At 34.8% G+C, this 21,034-nt stretch overlaps 1 protein-coding gene across 16 annotated transcripts in view; it reads right to left on the bottom strand.

Moving 5' to 3' along the window:
* The window catches only part of CAMK2D (calcium/calmodulin dependent protein kinase II delta), a 338,382-nt gene that overhangs the window by 187,343 nt on the left and 130,005 nt on the right, over positions 1-21,034 (bottom strand). For all 16 annotated transcript variants that reach the window (XM_079154639.1, XM_079154649.1, XM_079154647.1 and 13 more), the window contains exon 3: positions 14,417-14,476. In XM_079154639.1, the coding sequence (XP_079010765.1) occupies positions 14,417-14,476 (60 nt within the window). The remainder of the gene's footprint in view (positions 1-14,416; positions 14,477-21,034) is intronic.

Here is a 21,034-nt window from a genome sequence, read left to right as displayed (position 1 = left end):
CCAGGCAATGCCTAGAGTAGGAGCACACCAGGGGCTGGAGCAGAGCAACCATGGGGAGACAGGTCAGAAAGTTGGGGGAAGGGAAGCCATCATACTATGTGGCTTTACAGGCCTAGTGAGGACTTCAACTTGTCCTCCAGCAGTGAGAAACCACTGGTAAGTTTCTGAGTAGAGAAGCAATATGGACGGACTTTCAGCAGCCAGAGTAATTCTGTTAAAATAAATTCAACATTGCCAATTCACTATTTAAACACTAAAGCTTTCCCAAATGAAAAATAAATAACTGCACCACAAACATCCAGCTCATTTATTGTCTCAAAACTATTTTCTACTAACAGAAAAATCTCATGATAAACTCGTATCTTTTTTTTTTTTTTCATTTTGTTGGAAGATGCTTTGTAACTGTGCATCACAGTAACACACCACTGATTCAGAGTAATTGGGGAGAAGACCTGTCAAAATTAACTAAAAGACTGAATTACTCTATTTTATTGAAATAAATTTCATTACCCTTTAGTGTGTGAAGTTAGGAACCAGGATTGCCAAGGTTGTCTAATAAAATTTGTTTTGATGAATAGCTTTTCTTTTTTTAAGGAATTGAAATTAGAGTATGTCAGCAACAGACTGCTCCCTTGGCTTCTGCTTACAGTACAATTCTATACTTCAATTTAATTAAATACACCTAAATTGTTTCAAAAGCTGTTATTCGCTTAACCTTTTAAGGAGCTGCACTGATGGTACTGACTTTTTTGGGGGTTACCACTGGGGATTGAACCCAGAAGTGCTTAACCACTAAGCCACATCCTCAGCCCTTATTTATATTTTATTTAGAGGCAGGGTCTCCCTGAGTTGCTTAGTGCCTCACTAAATTGCTGAGGCTGGCTTTGAACTCTCGATCCACCTGCCTCAGCCTCCTGAGCTGCTGGGATTACAGGTATGCACAACAATGCCCAGCTATTTTAATTTTTTGACATAAGGAAGTTATATGAGTCCAGTCATATAAAGCTGGTTATTTATTCTTTTGTTGTTATTGTTGTCAGTCTAATCTTTATCAGGGTTTCTCAACCTTAGCACATTGGCATTTTTGAACCAAATGATTCATTATTGTACAAGGCTGTCCTGTGTGTTGTAGGATGCTTAGCAGCACCCTTGGCCTCTACCCAAAAGATGCCAGAAGGACACCCTCTATTGTGACAATCAAAAATGTCTACACACATTGCCAAGTGTCTCCAGAAGGAGGAAAGACTGAAGAGGGTTGAGAAACACTGTCTTCAAGCAATGATTCTCTGGTTTTCTGCAGAGGAAAAAAAAAAATGACCCTATCTCTTTTCTGTTGTCCATATTACAAATATATTCTTGAGAGTGACCAGGAGATATAATTTAATTTTGAAGGGTAGATTTATGTAGGACTATCAAAAGAAAAGGTCACTGGAATAATCAACACATATAAGAATGACATTTGAAAACCATGTTCCATCAAAGCTCTTCTCTTGGAAAGTTCCTAACAAATAATCTTAAATGTGTATTTGGCATCACCAGCTTTTACATGAGAAATTGTTTGGGGGATGGCAAGTGCCTGAAGAAAAAAATAATTTTCAAAATAGTAACTTTATTATAGCTTCAACAGAATTAGGCCTGCAAGTAAAAGGTATAGTCTTAATAATTTTCTTATAGTCAGAGGAGTATAGGTTGATGCAACCCTATCCATAATCAACACATTTGAATCAGTGTTGCTTTTTTGGATATTTCCAAGTATTTTATGCTCAAATATATAAGTTCTTTTTATTTATCTAAAATAGAATTGTAGCTTTTTTATATATAAAGTATGTTTTGAAGCACATAAAGAATGAAAAAAAAAACCTGAAAAAATTGTTAATTGCTTTTGAAAAAGAAAAACTTCCCACTATTGTTCCAAGTAATTATTTTTTATCATTCTGTCTATGGGTTCTTCATAATCTCTTAGGTAGGTTTATCTACTCTCCCTATCAACCAAATATACATGACTCAAAATATATATCCACACTCTTTGGAGCTCTCTGTGGTATCTCATAGGAAAGACCATGGGAGATATACAAATTAAAACAGTTGAGCCATAAAAGGTACATAAGGCACGGGACCAGTTGAAAGTGAGCTTTACTATAGTGGACAAGGGAGAAAACACTCTAGAAATGCTAAACCAGTAAGGTGGTGGAGTTTCTGCAGTCCTTATCTTGCCTGTTCAAAAGATACTCTGAGAACCAACTTGACTGCTCTTGACTCAGCAGTGTACAGTCTCAGCTACCAGGGATGGTCACTGTTGCCAACCACTTGCATCCTACAGAGAACGTGTAAATAACGAAAAGCTTACAATTTCTGCCATAAAGTAAAAGATCAGGGATTTGTGCAGTGTCATTTGCTTTTTCTATTCTTTCTTTTCTGTCCATAATGCACCAAAATGAATTATTTTCCAATTCATTAAAAAAATGATTTCATCAAGTATCGTATCTTGGAAATTTCTAATTTCTCCCAATTTTCTTTTTTTCTTTTGTTCCTATTCTCAAAGGAATTTTTATCATTCTGTCTATGGGTTATTCATAATCTCTTAGGTAGGTTCATCTACTCTCCCTATCAACTAAATATAGATGACTCGAAATATATATCCACCCTCTTTGGAGTGCTCTGTGGTATCTCATAGGAAAGACCATGGGAGATACACAAATTAAAACAGTTGAGCCATTAAAGGTACATAAGGCATGGGGACCTTATGTAACCCAAATTAGAAACCTCAGAAGCCTCTTTCTATCTCATTTGAGGCAGGGCACTGCCCCAGCTCTCCTGATTCGACAGCAACATCTCTGGTCCTTTTACCCGCCTCCATCCACACCCCACACCATGATTCTGGAGCCCATCCTCTGTCTCACCCAGTTGAATCCCAAAGGTATTTACATGTTCTTTCAACATCAGTTGAATTATGCTTTTTTTTTTTTTACTACCAAATTTGTTCTTTTAAGAAACTGATAATTAAGTGACTCAACCACATAAATCTTTAATAATACTCTATTTTCTACAGATTAAAGATCAAATTCCCTCCCTTAGAAAGTCAAGACTCACCACTATTATTCTCAACAAATCTTTATGGCTGACACACATTATACTTGAATTATTCTTGATTTTCTATCATTTTCAAGGATGACAGAACTTTTTTACATCTGATCTTTTACCTTTTGTTGGCCTGTTTTTCAACAATGCAAGTGAGTCAATCCCTACTTCTCTATGGCAAAATTCTATTCACTATCTGTTAAATTTCAGCTAACAGTCTTAGATTATGACTTAGACTATACCTTAGTGCTTCCATAGCACCTTTTTAATAACTCCAACCTAGTATGCAACCACACTGTACTTTAGGATATCCATAACAGTTTGTCCTTGAACTCTCTGTGATCAAGGAAAAGATCTCATTCATCTTTGTAGTCTTTCAGCACTTTAGCTGCAAGACAGCAATATTGAGCTCAGTCAAACTTAATGCTAATCATTGGAAATAGCTGACAACTTCCAAATTGATACTTTTATTTGTTGGTCTTTATTTTATGTTTACTCAGATAGTTTTCTTTTATTCCAAAATCAAATGTGGATATAAAATGCATCTATTGACTGTCTCAGAAACTTAAAAAAAAATGAGTGGCAAAAAATTAAATCAGTATATTTCCTATACTACATTTTTTAAAAGTTTTTAAGAAATATTTTCAGTTAATCAAAATACAATGGTATTGTTGGTTCCATTTAAAAGGGAACATTTTGCTCTAATAAAAAATAGATAAGATTCAGGCATAGTTTTTTTTTAACAAATGTCCAACAGAAATTCATCTGAATATGCAAAAGCACTGATATTCAAAAAGATAATTTTGAATGTTCTTACAAGAGAATTATTTATATAAAAGTAAGAGTTAACATAGATATTTATTTTTATTTTATTTTATTTTATTTTATTTTATTTTTTTGTGCTGGGGATCAAACCCAGGGCCTTGTGCTTACAAGGTAAGCACTCTACCGACTGAGCTATCTCCCCAGCCCTAACATAGATATTTAAAAGGAAAGGCATTCATTTCCTCAACAGAACAAATGATAGACAAGAAATCATATACTTTAAAACAATGTGCTCATAAAAATACTGTCATCTTCTTTGGTGAATAACTTTGTAGACTGCAGAAAATTTTCTTCTTATTCTAAGTATTTAGCTAAAACACACAGTAAACCTACTCCTAAAAATTAAACTTTGAAAACTGTATTACAAAAAGCACTAACCTTCAATAGTGTGAGAAAAATATTACCAAATATTTTTTGTCTATTCACAGAAAATATAAATTACAAATGAAATGAAAATGTGAAAGAATATTTCAAGAGAAGAATTCAAGTCATACCTCTGTGTATATCTGTTTTCTTTCCTTCAACTTAAGCCATTAGCCTTTTAAACTAAAGAGTAAAATTAATGTTATGTCAAACAATAACCCGACTCAATCACAAATTCATGTTGAGCTCATTAGAGCTGGGGGTGATATTGATACATGCACTATAAATCAAATCCAGACAGCAAATGCTTCTACCTGTTATATGTTACAAACTATCACTAGTTACTATTGTTCATCGTTTCCTTAGCCTTCAAAGTTTATTTGGTATTAGAAATCCAATCTGGAACGCTTCATCACAAAGCTATATCCCCAGTCCTTTTCATATTTTATTTTGAGACAGGGTCTCACTAAGTTTCTTAGTGTCTTGCTAAGTTGCTGAGGCTGGCCTCAAATTTTTAATCCTCCTGCCTCAGCCTCCTGAATCACTGGGACTACAGGTGTGCACCACCATACCGTGACAACCTTTATTGTTCTCTTAGCAAATATTTTATTAATTTTCCTGATCAATAAGAGAGGAGAGTAAAAGAATATCTTGCAATCAACAAGTCAATAATGGCTGCAGTATCAAATGTGATCACTTAAATGGTAGACCATTTTTTTCATGAAGATACTAAAAATTGTCATTAAAATATAATTAGTTCTATAATGTCTGTGTTTGTCATAAGTATATAAATAATAATCCCATGCTAAAGATAAATAACAATTATATGATTTCTTTAGGCAAGGATCTTGATCTACTATTATTTTAACCAATCTTCATAAAATTTTAAGTTTCTAACCAAACATGGTGGTGTACATCTGTAATCCCAGCAATTTGGGAGGTTGAGGCAGGAGAATCACAATTTCCAGGCCAGTCTCAGCAACCTAGTGAGGCCCTAAGCAACTTCCTGAGACCATGCCTCAAAATTAAAAAACATTAAAAAAGGTTGAGGATGTAGCTCAATAGTAAAGCACCCCTAGGTTCAATCCCCAGTACCTCCCTACCAAAAGAAAAGTTTCTTTTCTCTACTTATTAAAGAATAGTTTGGCCTATGAGGAGTTACACAATAGCTAGGAACAATATGGAATAGTAGTGTTTAAGAATGCTGTCATGCCAGAATATGCAGGCTTGAATTCCAGATCCACCACTTACCAGTGCTTGACCCTGATTCAACTGTGTAGCGGCTCCTGGCTTTAGATTCCTAGTCTGTAAAATGGAGGTAAGAATGGCATTTGTTTGCTCTGAGAATTCCAAGACTTATTGCATGGGAAGCACAGCAATTTTATTACTTATTCTGGATGCAAACCTCATTGGTTTGGGGTAGCTTTATAATTCACCCCATCTAAGTACTTCATCTAGGTAAATTTCTTTTAATTATTAATGCAACCAGAAGAAAGGGGAAAGAATAATAATTTTAAATGATTTAAAGGTACTACCAGTTCTTTACTTCTCTTCAGAAGTACTGGTGCATGGTGGAGAAAGGGAATGGATGTGGGATTCTCACAACTTAAAATTCAGCAAAATAAACACATGAGGGGCTGGGGAGATAGTTCAGTTGGTAGAGTGCTTGCCTTGCAAACAGAAGGCCCTAATTTCGATCCCCAGCACCGCAAAAAAAAAAAAAAAAACAACAAAAAAAAAAAAACATGAAAAAGAGTATATGAAAAAGCTAATAAAGTTTGGAATTGTTTTCCTTTCAAATTTCAGTATAGCATATATTTCCCAGGAAAGAAAAGCGATTTACAAAGAGACAAGTAACAGAAGACTCAGATTCAAATTCACCAATTAAAAAGATTTTAGTGTAGTGTCTTGAATAATTTTTATATTCATATCTTATCTACCTATTAAATAAGTTGTTTACTTTAAAAGATGGTGAATTTAACTTTCAACCAAGAATTCTAAAGACTATACCACTGGTGCCATACTATATGAACACACACACACACACACACAAAAGAATCAGAATGAGAATTTTTGAAAATATTTATTTGTGGAGAAAAAATAAAGTCTCTTTTGCTGTTTGTGTCTCCCATTTGTTAAAAGAGGATAATCAATTTTGCAGTCAGTGATATATTCTAGGAAGTAATTTAGCCTTTACACCAATAATCAAGATAAAGGTGAGATGTAATCAAGTAAAAGCTGAACATAAGACAAGAGTACTTTCCTTTTTGTACTGATTAATGTTATCTTTTACTTGAGAGTCACTAGAGAAAGTAGTCCAGCAATAAAAATCGCTTATTCTCTTATGTAATTACATACTGTTGTGAATATCAGGAATAATCAACAACAAAGGGAGCTGTCATAGAAAGTACAAGTGGCACTCTTTTGGAATGTTGTTGACTTCTTTACCTCATTACAAAAGACTTTTGACTGTCATTAATTCAGCAGACTACGAACACTTTCCCTACATTAACTCTGCTCACCTTTCCTATGTGACTTCCTTCCTTTGTTCCTTCGTTCCTCCCTCCCTCTCTCCCTCCCTCCCTTCCTTCCTTCCATCCATCCTTATTGAAACAGGGTCTTGCTGTGTGGCTGAGGCTGGTCTGGAACTTGCCATCCTCCTGCCTCAGCCTCCAGATTCACTGGGATAACAGGCATGCACCACCCTGCATCACTCTTATGTGACCTTCTTTTAAATGTTCAAAAACTTAAATATTTCAGCAATAGATACATTAAGGAACTCAATTATTTGATAGGTAATTACTGGGCATATCTGAGTTTGATATTTTTTTTGAGTTTAAGCTTCCAAAATGTGACCACACTGGTTCCTTGTAGAACCCAAGGAAGCTGGAAGAGGACTGCATGCAAAATGAATAAAAAAGCAAAATTTATGAAGTCATTTGTTGAAAGAGCAAACAAAGATTGATAATTTTGTCTTATAAATATTTGAGGAACGGTACTTTGCAAAGACCAGTAACACCTAAGATATGGTTAAACTATTCTACAGTAAGACCTCAGACCTCCAAGAACAAGAAAAATAAGAGACAACATCTCTTTGGAGATCTGTGGATGACCTTGGGTACATTACTTCACTACTGAAACCTCCAGGCTCTATCTACAGAATTTAGATTGGTTTTAGATAATTTGTAAATGCCCTTCTGGTTTTACATTTTAAAGAAAGAAAATTACATAGATCCTAAATGTCATTATCACTCATAAACATTGGAAACCTGCTTTTTATAGAAAGAAAAGGCTTTTTTATATTCTTAAGTCTCCACCTGTCAGTATATGGAATTTCATATGCTGTTATAAATGTCAAACAATAAAACCTGTGCAGGCAGAGCATTCTGCTGAAACATAACTGTTCCACATTAGGGTTACATCAGTATTAGAACCTTTTAACCTAATGTCTACCCTATCAGGGAAGAATTGATTTGAAACAAAACCAACCTTAAATCTCTCCTTGAAAGGGAACAAAAACACCAATGCCTTTAATCTTTATTTATTTATGTGATACTGGAATTGAACCCTGGGGTACTCTTCCATTGAGCCACATTCTCAGACTTCTTTTTAACTTATATTGTGAGACAGTGTCTCACTAAGTTGCTGAGGTTGGCCTCAAACTAACCATACTCCTGCTTCAGTCTCCAGATCTCTAAAATTATAGGCACGTGCCACCACACCTGGCTCCCCTTTTTAATCTTGTTGCTCCAAGTTAGGGTCTATAAACATCAGTACCTATTTATAGAGACAGTCAAGATTTGAGGCCAGGTGTTGGTGGCACACTCCTATAATTTCAGCTATTCAGGAGGCTGAGACAGAAGAATCTCAAGTTTGAGACCAACTTGGATGATTTAGGGAGACTGTTTCAAAATAAAAAGAGCTGGAAGTATAGCTCTGTAGTAGGGCACTTGCCTACCATGTGTGAGGCCCTGGGATATATTTTGAGTATGGCAAAAAAAAAAAAAAAGAGAGAAAATTTAGCACTGGTAATGTCATTAAAGAATTGGCACTCTGGACAAGTCACAGTGCTTCAGAAAATTTTAGTTTCCTCAACTATTAAAATATTAAAAATTAGAGTCTCTACTAGGTAAACTGTAAGATCTGTTATTACAATATTATAATTATATGCAATATATGCTATATTATATATTTTATGTATCTCAGCATATACAATACATAAATATGTCACATAATATAGGACATGTAAAATTTGTGAAACATGTTTTTTTCATTATTGGGCTTATATCTCTCAGGAACAAACTATTGAACATGATGAAGTGGATTAATTCGTTACTTCTTGGTTAGCTGTGCCCCATAATCACCAAATTGTTTCTTTAAATTAATTATCTTCCAAAGTATATTCATTCTTCTCCAAAATAAGTGCATTATCTAATATCTAATTCTCTCTAATGATTCTCAAACAGAAATAAAAAGGTAAATACTGTCTCTGCTCTACACTGATGTGTAGCAGTTCATATAGCAGATCAGTGTCAGCAGCAGAATAAATGGACCCACTGAGACTGGGGGTTTACCACTAGTACTGTGTTTGGTTTCCTACTACACATTATACTGAGCATGCTTATATGTTTTGGAGTAGTGCTAGGACAGCTGGTGGAAGGTGGTAATCATAAGCTATGATGTGATCTCAGAAAGGTTAATTCCCTGCAGTAGGGGTTCCAGGGCATAACAGACTAGACTGAGAGGGCCACTCAGCCCCTCCCTTGACTTACTCCCTGCTGAGGTTCACTGAGCTGCATCTATAAGGGCTTGCCTTTCATAGTGTTGATCTACAAAGTTAAATGTTTCTTCAGACTTTCAAAAAATTGTCTCAGTCTTCCTATGGTCCACACAGAGTATAATCAAAAGTCTTCAGAGAGTGGGATAGCTGAGCAACTGAACTTATCATCCCACCAGCTGGAAAGTTGCCTCAAATAGTTCTCTCCTCACAAATGAAGGCCTACGGGGCATCAGGCGAGCCAGCTCAAAGTTCTTGCTATCTTCTCTTTTCCCTTCTTGCCCCAGGTGTCTTCAAATTCACATAGTTGGGTTAAATGAATGTTTGTTAGTTTTCCTATTTCCCTAGTTGCTTCTCACTGTTTTCAGTTGTGTGGGTTTTACCCCACTGTTCTACAAATTCCTCCATAAAAATACTTATCGAAAGTCAAACACAAAAACAGTTCAAATATAGAGTAATTTTGAAAACAATTTGGCTATTACCTCAAATATATTACTTCAATATCTGAAAGGTATTCCTTAATTAATGAATACGTTGACATACAGCTCAACATTTCTGGTTAACTACGAATGTGTCCATATCTCCAGGGAAAATAAACCTATTTTATTAACAGATGAACAGAATGAGCAAAATGTAATAATAAAAGCACAAAGAAGAGGTTCTCTCCAGATTACTTCAACACCTTAATGTCAGCTACAATCTTTCCAGTTTGGGGTACAAACAACTCTCTGGCTAGAGGAGTACAAAGATGGAACTACTTAGGAAATTGCCTGGACACCTAAATTTAATGAACAAAAGGATGAGAGTGCTTTTCACAGACTGTGTGGGTCACACCCAAGAGAATCAGCCTGGAGGTGTTTAAATTCTTGCCCCAAAAGATGTGGCTAAAGGGCACTAGAGTGGTACACACTGGATTGTGACACATTGACTTAACACTATTGTCCCTGATTGTGTGCATGTGACTACAATCCATTTTACACACAGCAGAGCCAATTGTGTACTGATGCTCTCCAGCTTAAAATCCTTCCTCTGCCTTCCCACTGCATTCAGAGTGAGACCCACATCCCCCCACCCCTATTTACAAAGCCCTGTTACAAGATACCTACCTGGCCTGCTCATTCACTCTCCCTTTTCCCCATGGCAGATCATCCACAGATCTCTCCAGTGTTCCCCTAACAAGGGAACTTCCTCTGCCTGAACTGCTTTCTCCCTGGCTTTTTACTGGCTTTTTACTTTTTATCTTCATTCAGATATTAGTTTAAATGTGACCTCCATGGTCCTATTTACCTGTCAGGTCACTTTAAAGTAGGGACACAAACTCCTTGACTAGACCTTAGACAGGGTCCTTTTCAACCAAGCCTTGTTCTTAGACTAAGCCCCTGACCTCACTAGGAAAGTTTCAGTGAAGAATCCTGTAAACCTTGCCCCACCTTTGATATCTGATCAAGTTCCTCATCCTCCACCTTTGATATCTTATGGAGTTCCTCATGCCCCATCCTTGGTATCTAAGTCTTGTTGTATGTGTAAATACAGCTCAGCTCTTTTCCCTGTTGCAAATTTTCTGGAAAAAAAAAATGTTTTCACTGCCTTCAACTAGTGTCTGGCTCTGTTTCTTTTTGACCATAGCCATCCAGTCTGCTGGTAGCAAACTGACCTTCAATTGTCTGTATAAAACTAATCCTTATGTTGTTATCATGATGTTTATTTGTTTCCACACTAGGAGCAAGGCTATGGGAAAGCAGAGACATGACCTCTCTTGATCACTCCTTCATTGCCACTGTGTTCAGCCCAGAACACTTGGCAATGGCTACTCAATTCATGATGTCGAGGTCTGGAACTATGCTCAGTGACAGAGCACTTGACCAGCACACGTGAAGCACTGGGTTTGATCCTCAGCACCAATTAAAAAAATAAACAAAATAAGGTTATAAAAATAAAATAAAATAAATTCCTCACTCAATGTGCACAAGAGAAAGCTGAAAGTTTATACATACACATGTATGCATATATATACATGTATATATACACACAAGATTTATTATGAAAAATAGAAATGTAAAGAATAAATATTAAAAACTGTCTCCATTGGTTTCTTCTTCATACATAATTATATTTTCCAAATTTTCCACTAAGTGTGTATATGAATTTTAAGATCAGAAAAACATAAAAAATAACACTGGAAAAAAAAGTGGTTTCATAAATTACCACTTTGGGTTGGTTTAAAATGTGTTTCTTTGGGAGAAACCTTTTACTTGCTGCAAGTTCTCAAGATTATTGATTCAATGCCAAACGAAAAACACATAAAAATGAAAAGCAAATTTTCACAGGGGAAAAATTGTCAGAAATAGTATCTCCTTCCTTGAGGTTTTAAAACTTAACAGAGCTTAAATAGCAAAATAGAAGAAAGAATAAAAGAACAAATAATAAAATAGAGGACAGGAAGAAGAGGATGGGATCTCACACACACTATGCCTTTCAGAGAAGTCAAGACTAGATGCTATTTTTCCTGTGCAGTCTGAATTGGTAGTAAGTGCTGGTGATCCACTAGTTAGCTAACTAGTAGCTAACGAGGTGCAATGATCCCAGCAGGAACAGAAGCCATCTGCTTACCACCCTAATTGCCTGTCCCTGGGATTATAGGGGTATGTCATTTCGACTGACCATTTGTGGCATATATCTTTATACACTCTGTTTATTGGCTGTTGCCTATTTCCTTGACAATCGCCACTGTTTTAGCTGTTGTTTTGAAATCACTGTTCTTTATGGAAGTAAATACTACATTGCCAGATTACATGACACAGAGACTCATTAATTAAGAGTCAAGACAAAATAAAAAATAAGTTGCCCTTACTTCTGCAATTAAATAAAAAGCTTTGGTGGAATTCACTGGGCAAGATCCTGCCTCAGGGCCTTTCCAAAGGCTATTTGTTTCCTTGGCTTGCAGTGTGGTCCTCCCACCCCCAAGAGAGTTGAATGACTTGCTTCTTACTGTCTTGTGGGTCTTTACTCAAATTTTACCTTCTCAATGATGTGGTACTAACCAGCTATTTAAATTGGAATCCCATGATTCTGTATTTCCCTTCCCTGTTGTCTTTTTTTTTTCCCCCTCAAAGTTTATCACTATCTAACCTTCTTTATTTGTTTACTGTTTTCTCCCCCAACAGTGCAGTGTCTTTAGGGCAGGGATACTAGTCTGCCTTTTTCCTCCCATACTACCCAACAGTAACTTAATGAGTGAATGAATGATACAGATGGATTTTCCAGTATTAGGACTTCTGAGATCAGGTTGTACAAATTTAATCTGTGATTTATATGTTCTGAGTTAAAGAATCACTAAGAAAGTGTTTCCTATGGCTAGAAGCCAATCCTACAAGTATTCAAGGAATTGAAATTCCCATAGTTCCTTTTGTACTCTTGAAATCTGGAGATATGGGAAAAACCTTCAAGTGAGGTAACCAAGAAATTGTTTAGTCACTATGGAACCATGAAAAAAAAGTACATATTGTGTCAGAGTACATTGATGATGCTGTCTAGGTCATGAAACTAGAATTTTCCCCTGTATATAACATCTCCTTTTTTATGATAAGGTTACTCTGCATGTGGTAATCAAATGAAAATAGTTCTTGTCTAGTTTTAAAGTTTTAGAATTAGAATGATTGACTTTGGTCTTCTAGAGGAAATGGAGGAAGTTAGTTTCCTTATCCACAGAAACTAAGGATCTTGAAATAAAACCAAATAAACAACAATCCTTTCACATATGAAATGAAAATTCACCAAATAAAGCTTTCATTTTCTCTTAAACCTCAACAAGAGAAGCACTGAACTAGAGTGGGTAATATTGTGCAATTTTTCTTCACCAATTTTGTGGACTGAATTGTATCCCACCAAATTCTTAATTCAATTTTCACCCCAGTACCTCAGAATGTGCCTGCCTTTGGGAGAAAGGTGTTTAAAGGGGTAATTAATTAAGTTAAAACGAGATCATTAATGTGAGCTCCAACCCAGTGTGGCTGGGGTTCTTATGAGAAACAAAAATTAAGACATACACATCACACACAGGGAAGACCATGTGAATACACAGGGAGAAGATGGCTGCCTATAAGCCCATGGACCAAGAAATGCCTTAGACTTTTATCAGGGTTAAATGCTTGTAAACAGCTGGATTTACATTTCAGAGTTGCTTTGTTCTATTTCAATATCGGAAGTTTCCTTTTAGACAGCTATCACTATATATGCTTCAGATTAACTAGTAGTGTCTATTCATTCACTTAAGAACCTAAGATGTACCCACTAATAGCAGAAATGGTTCTATATGTGAAAACAAAAAACTATAAATCTTCTTAGTAAATGATTTTGCAAATTCTATAGCATTTTCATTTTTTTTTTCTCACTATTTCTAGATCAGAAAAACTTTGGTTTACAAAACTGAGGGAGTAGGGACAGTTAACATTTTTTAAAATAATCAAAATTATTGTCATAATCTAACAAGTATTTTTTTCTTTTCACTGTTTCCTCTATTCATCATTTTTCATTGTGTAAACTATCATGTTATTTTATAATTCATAAGGGATCATATTCTAAAGTAATTTATTAGGTTATAAAGTAGAACTAATAAATATAAGGTAATCTTTTTACAGAATAAATGGAAAGTAATTCAGCTGACCAAATAAATGGTACAGTTCTGTTTCTCCATGCTTCATCAGCAGCACATGAAAATTTCTTAATTATACATAAGACATTATTCAATATTACCACATATAATTTTTAAAGTGTACAATTACTACTTCTTAAAAAAATAAATCTACATCTTCTCCAAAAAATGTTTATACTTGTTTTATTTTTACTTTTAAGACAATTCTCCAAATCAGGTGAAGGATTATCATTTTTATTTCACATGAGTCCATAAAGGGACACTGGAATTAATTCATGTAGTAGACTCCAAAACATGTAGTTAAAATAAAGCTAATGTAATATTGTCAGGGCTTATCTAATTTTAATTTATTTAATCTTCAAATTACACTCAGTATTTCCACTGGTTGCTATGTAGTCAATTTTAAGCACAACAGGAACCATACACTATTGATTTAATTAATATATTAATTTCTACAAACTAAGATTAGTTCAATTTATAGGGATAGTTTTTAATTACCCATTCCTGCTTCGAATATTGCATCCAAAAAATGATTACAAAATAAACAATAAACATTTTAAAATCTATGAAGAATCAAATTTAACTAAAATCGAAGGGTATGTATCTATTTGTTAATAGTTTTAAAAATTCCACTAATTAAAATTAACATTTTTTTATTGTGGTACAATATAGTACATGCACGTTAAATTAACATTTAAAATACATTTAAAACATTTCCTCACCAATATTGGGGTGCTTCAAAAGACGGCAGATTCTGGCTTCCCTTTCCAGTTTCTGATGATCTGTTTAGAAAAGGAAAAAGGAAAAAAAAAATTAAAGAAAGACAAGTAAATCACAATAAAACAAAAAAGAATAAAACACAACAAACTGCACACTGAAACAACACAAAGCTTTGCTCTTACGGTGGTCATTTGAAATTGGATTTAGGTAACCACCACATAGTTCAACAATCTAATTTCCTTTACTTTTCACTGGCTTGATGCTTGATAAAGTGAGGAATAGAAGAGAGCTGGGGAAAATGGTGGAAATGGAACAAAAACACTTTTTTTCTTATATTTATTGTAAATGAATATAATTACAACTTAATCTGATATAGACATATCCACTTAGAGCAGAGGATGCATATCTGGAGACTGGAAAGCCAGTGGAACCAAGGCTAAACAGGGCTATGGATAGTTCACCCCACAAGGAGAAGTGTTTCTTGCACAAATCCCCTATCAACCACTCCTCATACAATCGTTAGTCCAGCTTCCTGTGTGTATCAGGCTTTTCCTATTATCAAGGATTTCCAAACATCTACTCCCCAACCTTGCCCTCTACAATTTGGCAGTACTGGGGATTGAACCCAGGGACACTTTATTACTGAATCACATCCCCAGTCCTTTTTAAGTCTAAGACAGAGTTTCACTAAGTTGCTGAGTTGACCTCCAACTTGCAATCCTCCTATTTCAGCCTCCTGAGTTGCTGGGGTTACAGGAGCATCACCATGCACGGACCCTATATGACTTTCTTTTAAAGGTTCATCCTCACTTTTCTATGTTTCTCTAACCATTTCTTTACAAGGGCATGAACCACTACAAACTTGTATTTTAAGAACTATCCTGATAATTTTTTGTTGTTGTTCCTTTGTGATGATGGTACATAGGCATATAATTATAACCAAAAATCACTCGCCAACCACAAAACAAAGTGGCAGACAAGAACACTAAAATACACAGGTCTCCCATAAAAGATAGCACTGTGGAGAGGTTGTTGTTACTTGAGAGTTTGTACACAGAACATAAGATTGAACCTTACATAGGAGGAACCTAAAGTTAGTAGAGAGATTAAGTGGCTTACTCTGGATTATAATATTAGTAAGTGGCTTCTACCAAATCAGTTCTCCTTAATGTCATAAAATAGACTTGAAATAATGAAGAGAACCCTACCTACCCAACTACAGTGTGCACCAATGGTCCTTGGTTTCTGTGACCTTCATACTCAAAATTTATCAAGAACCCCAATGAGTTATTGTTCATGTGGATTAAGTCTACTAAAATTTACTGTTAGAAATTTTGATTTAGAAAAAATTAAATTCATATTTTTAAAAATAATAATGAGTTCATTATATAGTTTTAAAAAAGTAATCACATTTAAATTTTTAGATACCTTATTTGGCAATTATTCAAATTTACTAAAAACTTAAAAGAATAGCAATAGTACAAGGAGCACCTGTGTACTACTTATCTTTATACATCTATTATTAATATTTTACTCATTTTTAAAAATCATTTGTGCATTCTATGAACATATTCATGTCATCATTTATATTTGTATATACATAAAGGTGTAAATATACATTTAGATATAGTTTTTTTCTGTATCATTTGAAGGTAACTTGAAAATATCAAGGCCCATTGCCCCTAAAATTTCAATGTTTATCACCTAAGAAATAGGGTATTTTCTTACTATCACACTACACTTTCCAGCAATTTCAACGTTGATACAGTGCTTTACCATCCATATTCCAGTAGTTTCAACTTGACACAATAGTGCCCTTTATAGTATTTCTGTCCCTCATATGCAGGATCCAGGCTCAGTTCAGGTATGGCATTTAGTTGTCATTTCTCTTTAACTTCCTTTAACTTGGAACTTTTCCACACCTTGTACTTTCTGACCTTGGTATTTCTGAAGTATATCATCATGTATTTTTTTTTTTAAGAGAATGTTTCCCATTTTGGTCTCAAATGTGTGCTCATGATTCAATTTAGTCTATGAATTTTCAGCTAGAACACTATCTATCTATGATATCACATCTGGAGGTACATTTTATTCATATGTTTCTTCAAAGTGAGGCTGACTTTGATCACCAGTTCAAGGTGATGTTGATTTCGCCACTAAACGATTCCTCTTTATTATTTTTTTTGTAACTTGTAAGCATGTGAGGAGATACTTTAAGACCCATAAACCTTTATTTAAATTTCTTTAAATAAAAATTCTTTATTGAAATTTCCCTCTAGATTTAGCATTCAGTGATGATTCCTGCCTGAACTGATCTTTACTATGATGGTAGAAAAATGTTGATTTTCCAACTCCAGCTCAATAACATATTTTTCATGGCAAATAATATATCCCCCCCCAAAAAAAAAAAACTTAAAAGAGAACAATTGTACAAAATGTAAGAGATTTTTTAAAACTTTCTTTGATGTTTAGTATACTATAGATAATTATATTCTCATATTTACTTTTAATATATTGTTTTGGTTTAAGAACATCTAACCTTACAAGGATATGTAGATGGAAAGAGAAATAATTTAATACTCTTTTGCATAATTGTGGATATTATTCTTTAGTATTCTACCAAAATTCAACACATGGTACTTTCTGAAGTTATATGTCACATGAAATCTGCAATCTCATCAATAAAATTTATGAACCATTTCAAACAAGGTTATGGATTTTCATGTTTAAATCAAATACATTTTATTCTGCATTGTGTACAGTCAGAGAAAAGAGAAGTTGTGCTCCATTTGTGTAAAATGAGTTGAAAAGCATTGTGCTGTCATGTATAACTATTTAGAACAAATATTAATATTTTTAAATGAGAAAAGTCAAATATATTTTAATATTATACTCTAATATAAAACTGTTCTTCATTATATTAAAATATATAGTTTATTTCTTGTACTTTGAAGGAATCTTTAACTCAGGCACAATCTTATAATATGATACTCAAGCCATTTAAAAAATATTGGTTCAGGAAATTACATAGTCCTTTCTAATGTTGACATATTTCATTATATATAATATCATAAAAGTAACATTTGTCAACATCACCAACAATTTCATAAAAACAATCCTTAAATTTGGGACTCAAACTCATGTGGGCAGACACAAGTTTTCCAAAATTCAAATTTTTGTTTGAAAGCCTGAATTGTGATATCAGCAGTAAATGCTACCAGTTGCAGTTTCGCTTGAAGTGAAAGGCTCAGTTCCTTTTTCAGAAAATGTCTGTCACATACCTAAGTCTAAATAGGCATAGTTTTTCAGTCATACTTCCCAGTAAAAATGGTGTTCCATGAAAGAGTAGCTAGTTCAGCTCTCAAATCAAATGACTGCACAGAAATTTCTCCCTGATATAGCTACAGTGCTCTGTACTATACTCTGGTATAGAACATGCATCCTTACCATTTAGTCATAATGGAATGCTGCAAAGATGCCTAATTAAAGGTCAAGCCAATAACAGTAATAATTTTAATTGGGTCATCAAAGATAATCTTTTTATTCTTCTTTTTTGTGGTACTGGATCAAATCCAGGGCCTTGCAGTATATGCTAGGCAAGTGCTCTACCATTGAGCTAAACCTCTAGCACACAAATAATGTCTTAATTTTATTTTTAAAATAGTTTTGACCTTGTAGATACCCTAAGAGAGTCCCAGGGACTCCCTAGATCAGCAGTTTAGATTTTGAAAACCTTTGGAAGATACTCTAAAGAACTATTGCTTAACAGTGGCTTTCATTTCTTTTTTATTCCCTCATTCTTTGTTTTGGCAATTGAGAAAAATATCTTAAGTATATATACTCTTATTAATGCTCAGAGAAAAATGGTATCTTGATGAATCAGCAGCACAGGATGAAGAAGCTGCAGCAGTGTGTCCCTTAAATCTGGATTACCAAATAGTTAAGCAGATATTCTGGATTTATTGCCATCTAAAACTACACATACTTCAAATAAATGTAATTTCTTCTAGTATCTTTGTCTTTAAAAAGTCCTTATTCTCAAGGCAAACTACTTCTAGAATATTATTTATAAGCATACAAATAAACACAAGACATATGTGGAAAATACATCTAATGGCATTATCTTAAATAAACACTCTGAAGTGTTATATGTAAAGCATATAACTGAACTGTTTCCCTAAAAATTTCTTATTTTGAAGTTCTAACCCCTACACCTCAAAATATGACTCTGTTTGAAGATAGGAAGTTTATAGATGTAATTAAGTTAAAAATGAAGCCAGTAGTGTGGACTGTAATCTAATATGACTGGTGCCTATGTAAGAAGAGGAAAGTAGGACACACATATAGTGAAGACCATGCAAAGACACAGGGAGATGGACAATGGGTATCTATGAGCCAAGGAGAGAGACCTCAGGGAAAATCAACCCTTCTAAAACCTTGAACTCAGATTCAGAGCTTCCACACCTGTGAGAAAGTAAGTTTCAGTCTGTGTTACTTTATTATAGCAGCCCAAGCCAACAAATACACTTATGTATGGGTTGTCTCTTGCTGGGTATCAAATACCACAGATTTAGAAGCTAAAAACAACACATATTTCTATCACAGTTTCTGTGAGTCAGAAACCGGGGCCTAACTTAACAGAGCCCTTTGATTTAGGGTTTCTCATTGGCTACAGTCAAGTGTCAGCATGGCTGAGGTCTCATCTAAGGTCTCCATGGGGAAGGATTTGCTTGCAGGCTCCCAGGTTTATTGGTAGTATTGAGTTCTTCAGGGGTTGTTGAGATGAGGGTCTTGGTTCTCAGCTGGCTTTAGCTAGGGGCTGTCCTGTGTTCCTCACATGTGTCAACATGACAACATGCTTCATAAAACCACCAAGACTAAGAGTCTGGGAAGGGGAAAGCCACTATCTTATTTAGCCTAAGATCAGAAGTGACATCCCATCATGTCTGTCATACTCATCTGGTCAGAAATAAGAAATGAAGCTGGTCAGATTTCAATATGCCTGGGCATGAATACCGGGAAGCAAGGATTAATGGGGTCATTTTAGCTTTTGTTGCCATAGCAGACTTTTCAACAGTAGTACTGATGAGCTATCTCTCTGATACGCAGTTTCACTTACTTGTGCTTCCATACAATCACCTAGCTTTTTGATCTATGAATCACAATGTGTGCTGTACTCTCCCACCGGGGCATGTTTTGACATCCCAAACATAATGATAGAACTGAAATCTAGTTTTAGGAATAAAACTAGAATTTAACAATAATAGAAATGAATATCACCTGATGTGCTTCCAATTCAACATCAAGTTTATAACTTCACTTTTAGAAGGACTAGGTAAGTGAGGAGTGATTAAGTCCCTATTATTTCCAAAGCATATTTCTGTATTTATCCTGCTGGAGAGAGGAATTCATTTCACCTTTAAAGTTTCCTTTACTTTTAATTCAAGTCATCGAAAAAAATCATACATCCTACCTCATCATTCCCAACTCTGAAAACTATAATGGTAATGGGCAAGGGCAAATTAGAAAAGGCAAGGTATCTATAATACTGTTTAGCATCACTTGAAGATTTTCTTATTATCCACAGGCCCTGAAGCTAGTGTAGGACCAGTTTCATTTGTCACTTAATATTTATTTAAGTATTCTGATAGTGTGCCTTTATTCTTCCTTTGATACTCAAGAACATACTTTCATATGAATAAAAATGTAAATTCTCAGAGTATAATCTTGACAGGTCTGATAAGGTACATTTCATTGACAATATATGGGCTATGGATTGTCATATAAACAATTCCTAAGGAAAATATATTATCATCCAGTTTTGACATGAAGTCAGTAGGGAGTAGTATCATCAAGTACAGAGACCTCTGGATTTTAAAACAGTTTCTGAAAAATTGGGCAAAATACAGTTATTTCTTCCCAACTTTAAGACACTTTTTTAACTTAGGAGATCTTATTTTGAATGAGGTAAAAAATGTGAATTCAGACCTAATGAAGTAAATCCTTCTCTCCAGTTCCAAACGAGAACTTTAATCTTTATGCAAAATAACTCTGATTGCAAATGCAAATTAAAGTGCCAGCCCTGAATCACTTTCACACAGCAATAGGAGTGTCACTAAAGCTACATTAAAGCAACAACTTATTTATCTGGCAATATCAGAGCATAAGCTCTTATGTAAATTTCAAAAGTAATTGTTTATTCCCTCTCCAGAAATGCCAAAGCATTAATATATTGACTTTGAGGAAAGGATCTGTCATTGCTTTCTCACATAGAAAACATATAAAATAACTTAATCTTTCTTGACACCACAGAGTCATCACCATTAGCATTAGTAGTTATTCTATATAATTTAGGGAAGCTCTCAGAGGTGTGACAATCCCACAGGTCCTTACCCTGGGTGCTCGCCAAGCGGAATCATCTTCTCAGCATAGGCAATGCCAAGGGAAGAGTTTGGGCTTTGCCATAATTGGTCAGTTACTACTTCTCCTGCATGTGTGTGCTCGTGGAAATACACACACACACACACACACACACACAATACAGTCACATAACCGAAGGAAGGCTGGGGTTTGCCACAGTCAAGGTTTTAACTCTAGCTCACTCTCTTTTCAAACACAAT

The sequence above is a fragment of the Sciurus vulgaris genome (genome assembly GCF_902686455.1).
Source record: "Sciurus vulgaris genome assembly, chromosome: 9".
Lineage (NCBI taxonomy): Eukaryota > Metazoa > Chordata > Mammalia > Rodentia > Sciuridae > Sciurus > Sciurus vulgaris.
This window is presented reverse-complemented; position numbering and strand designations above follow the sequence as displayed.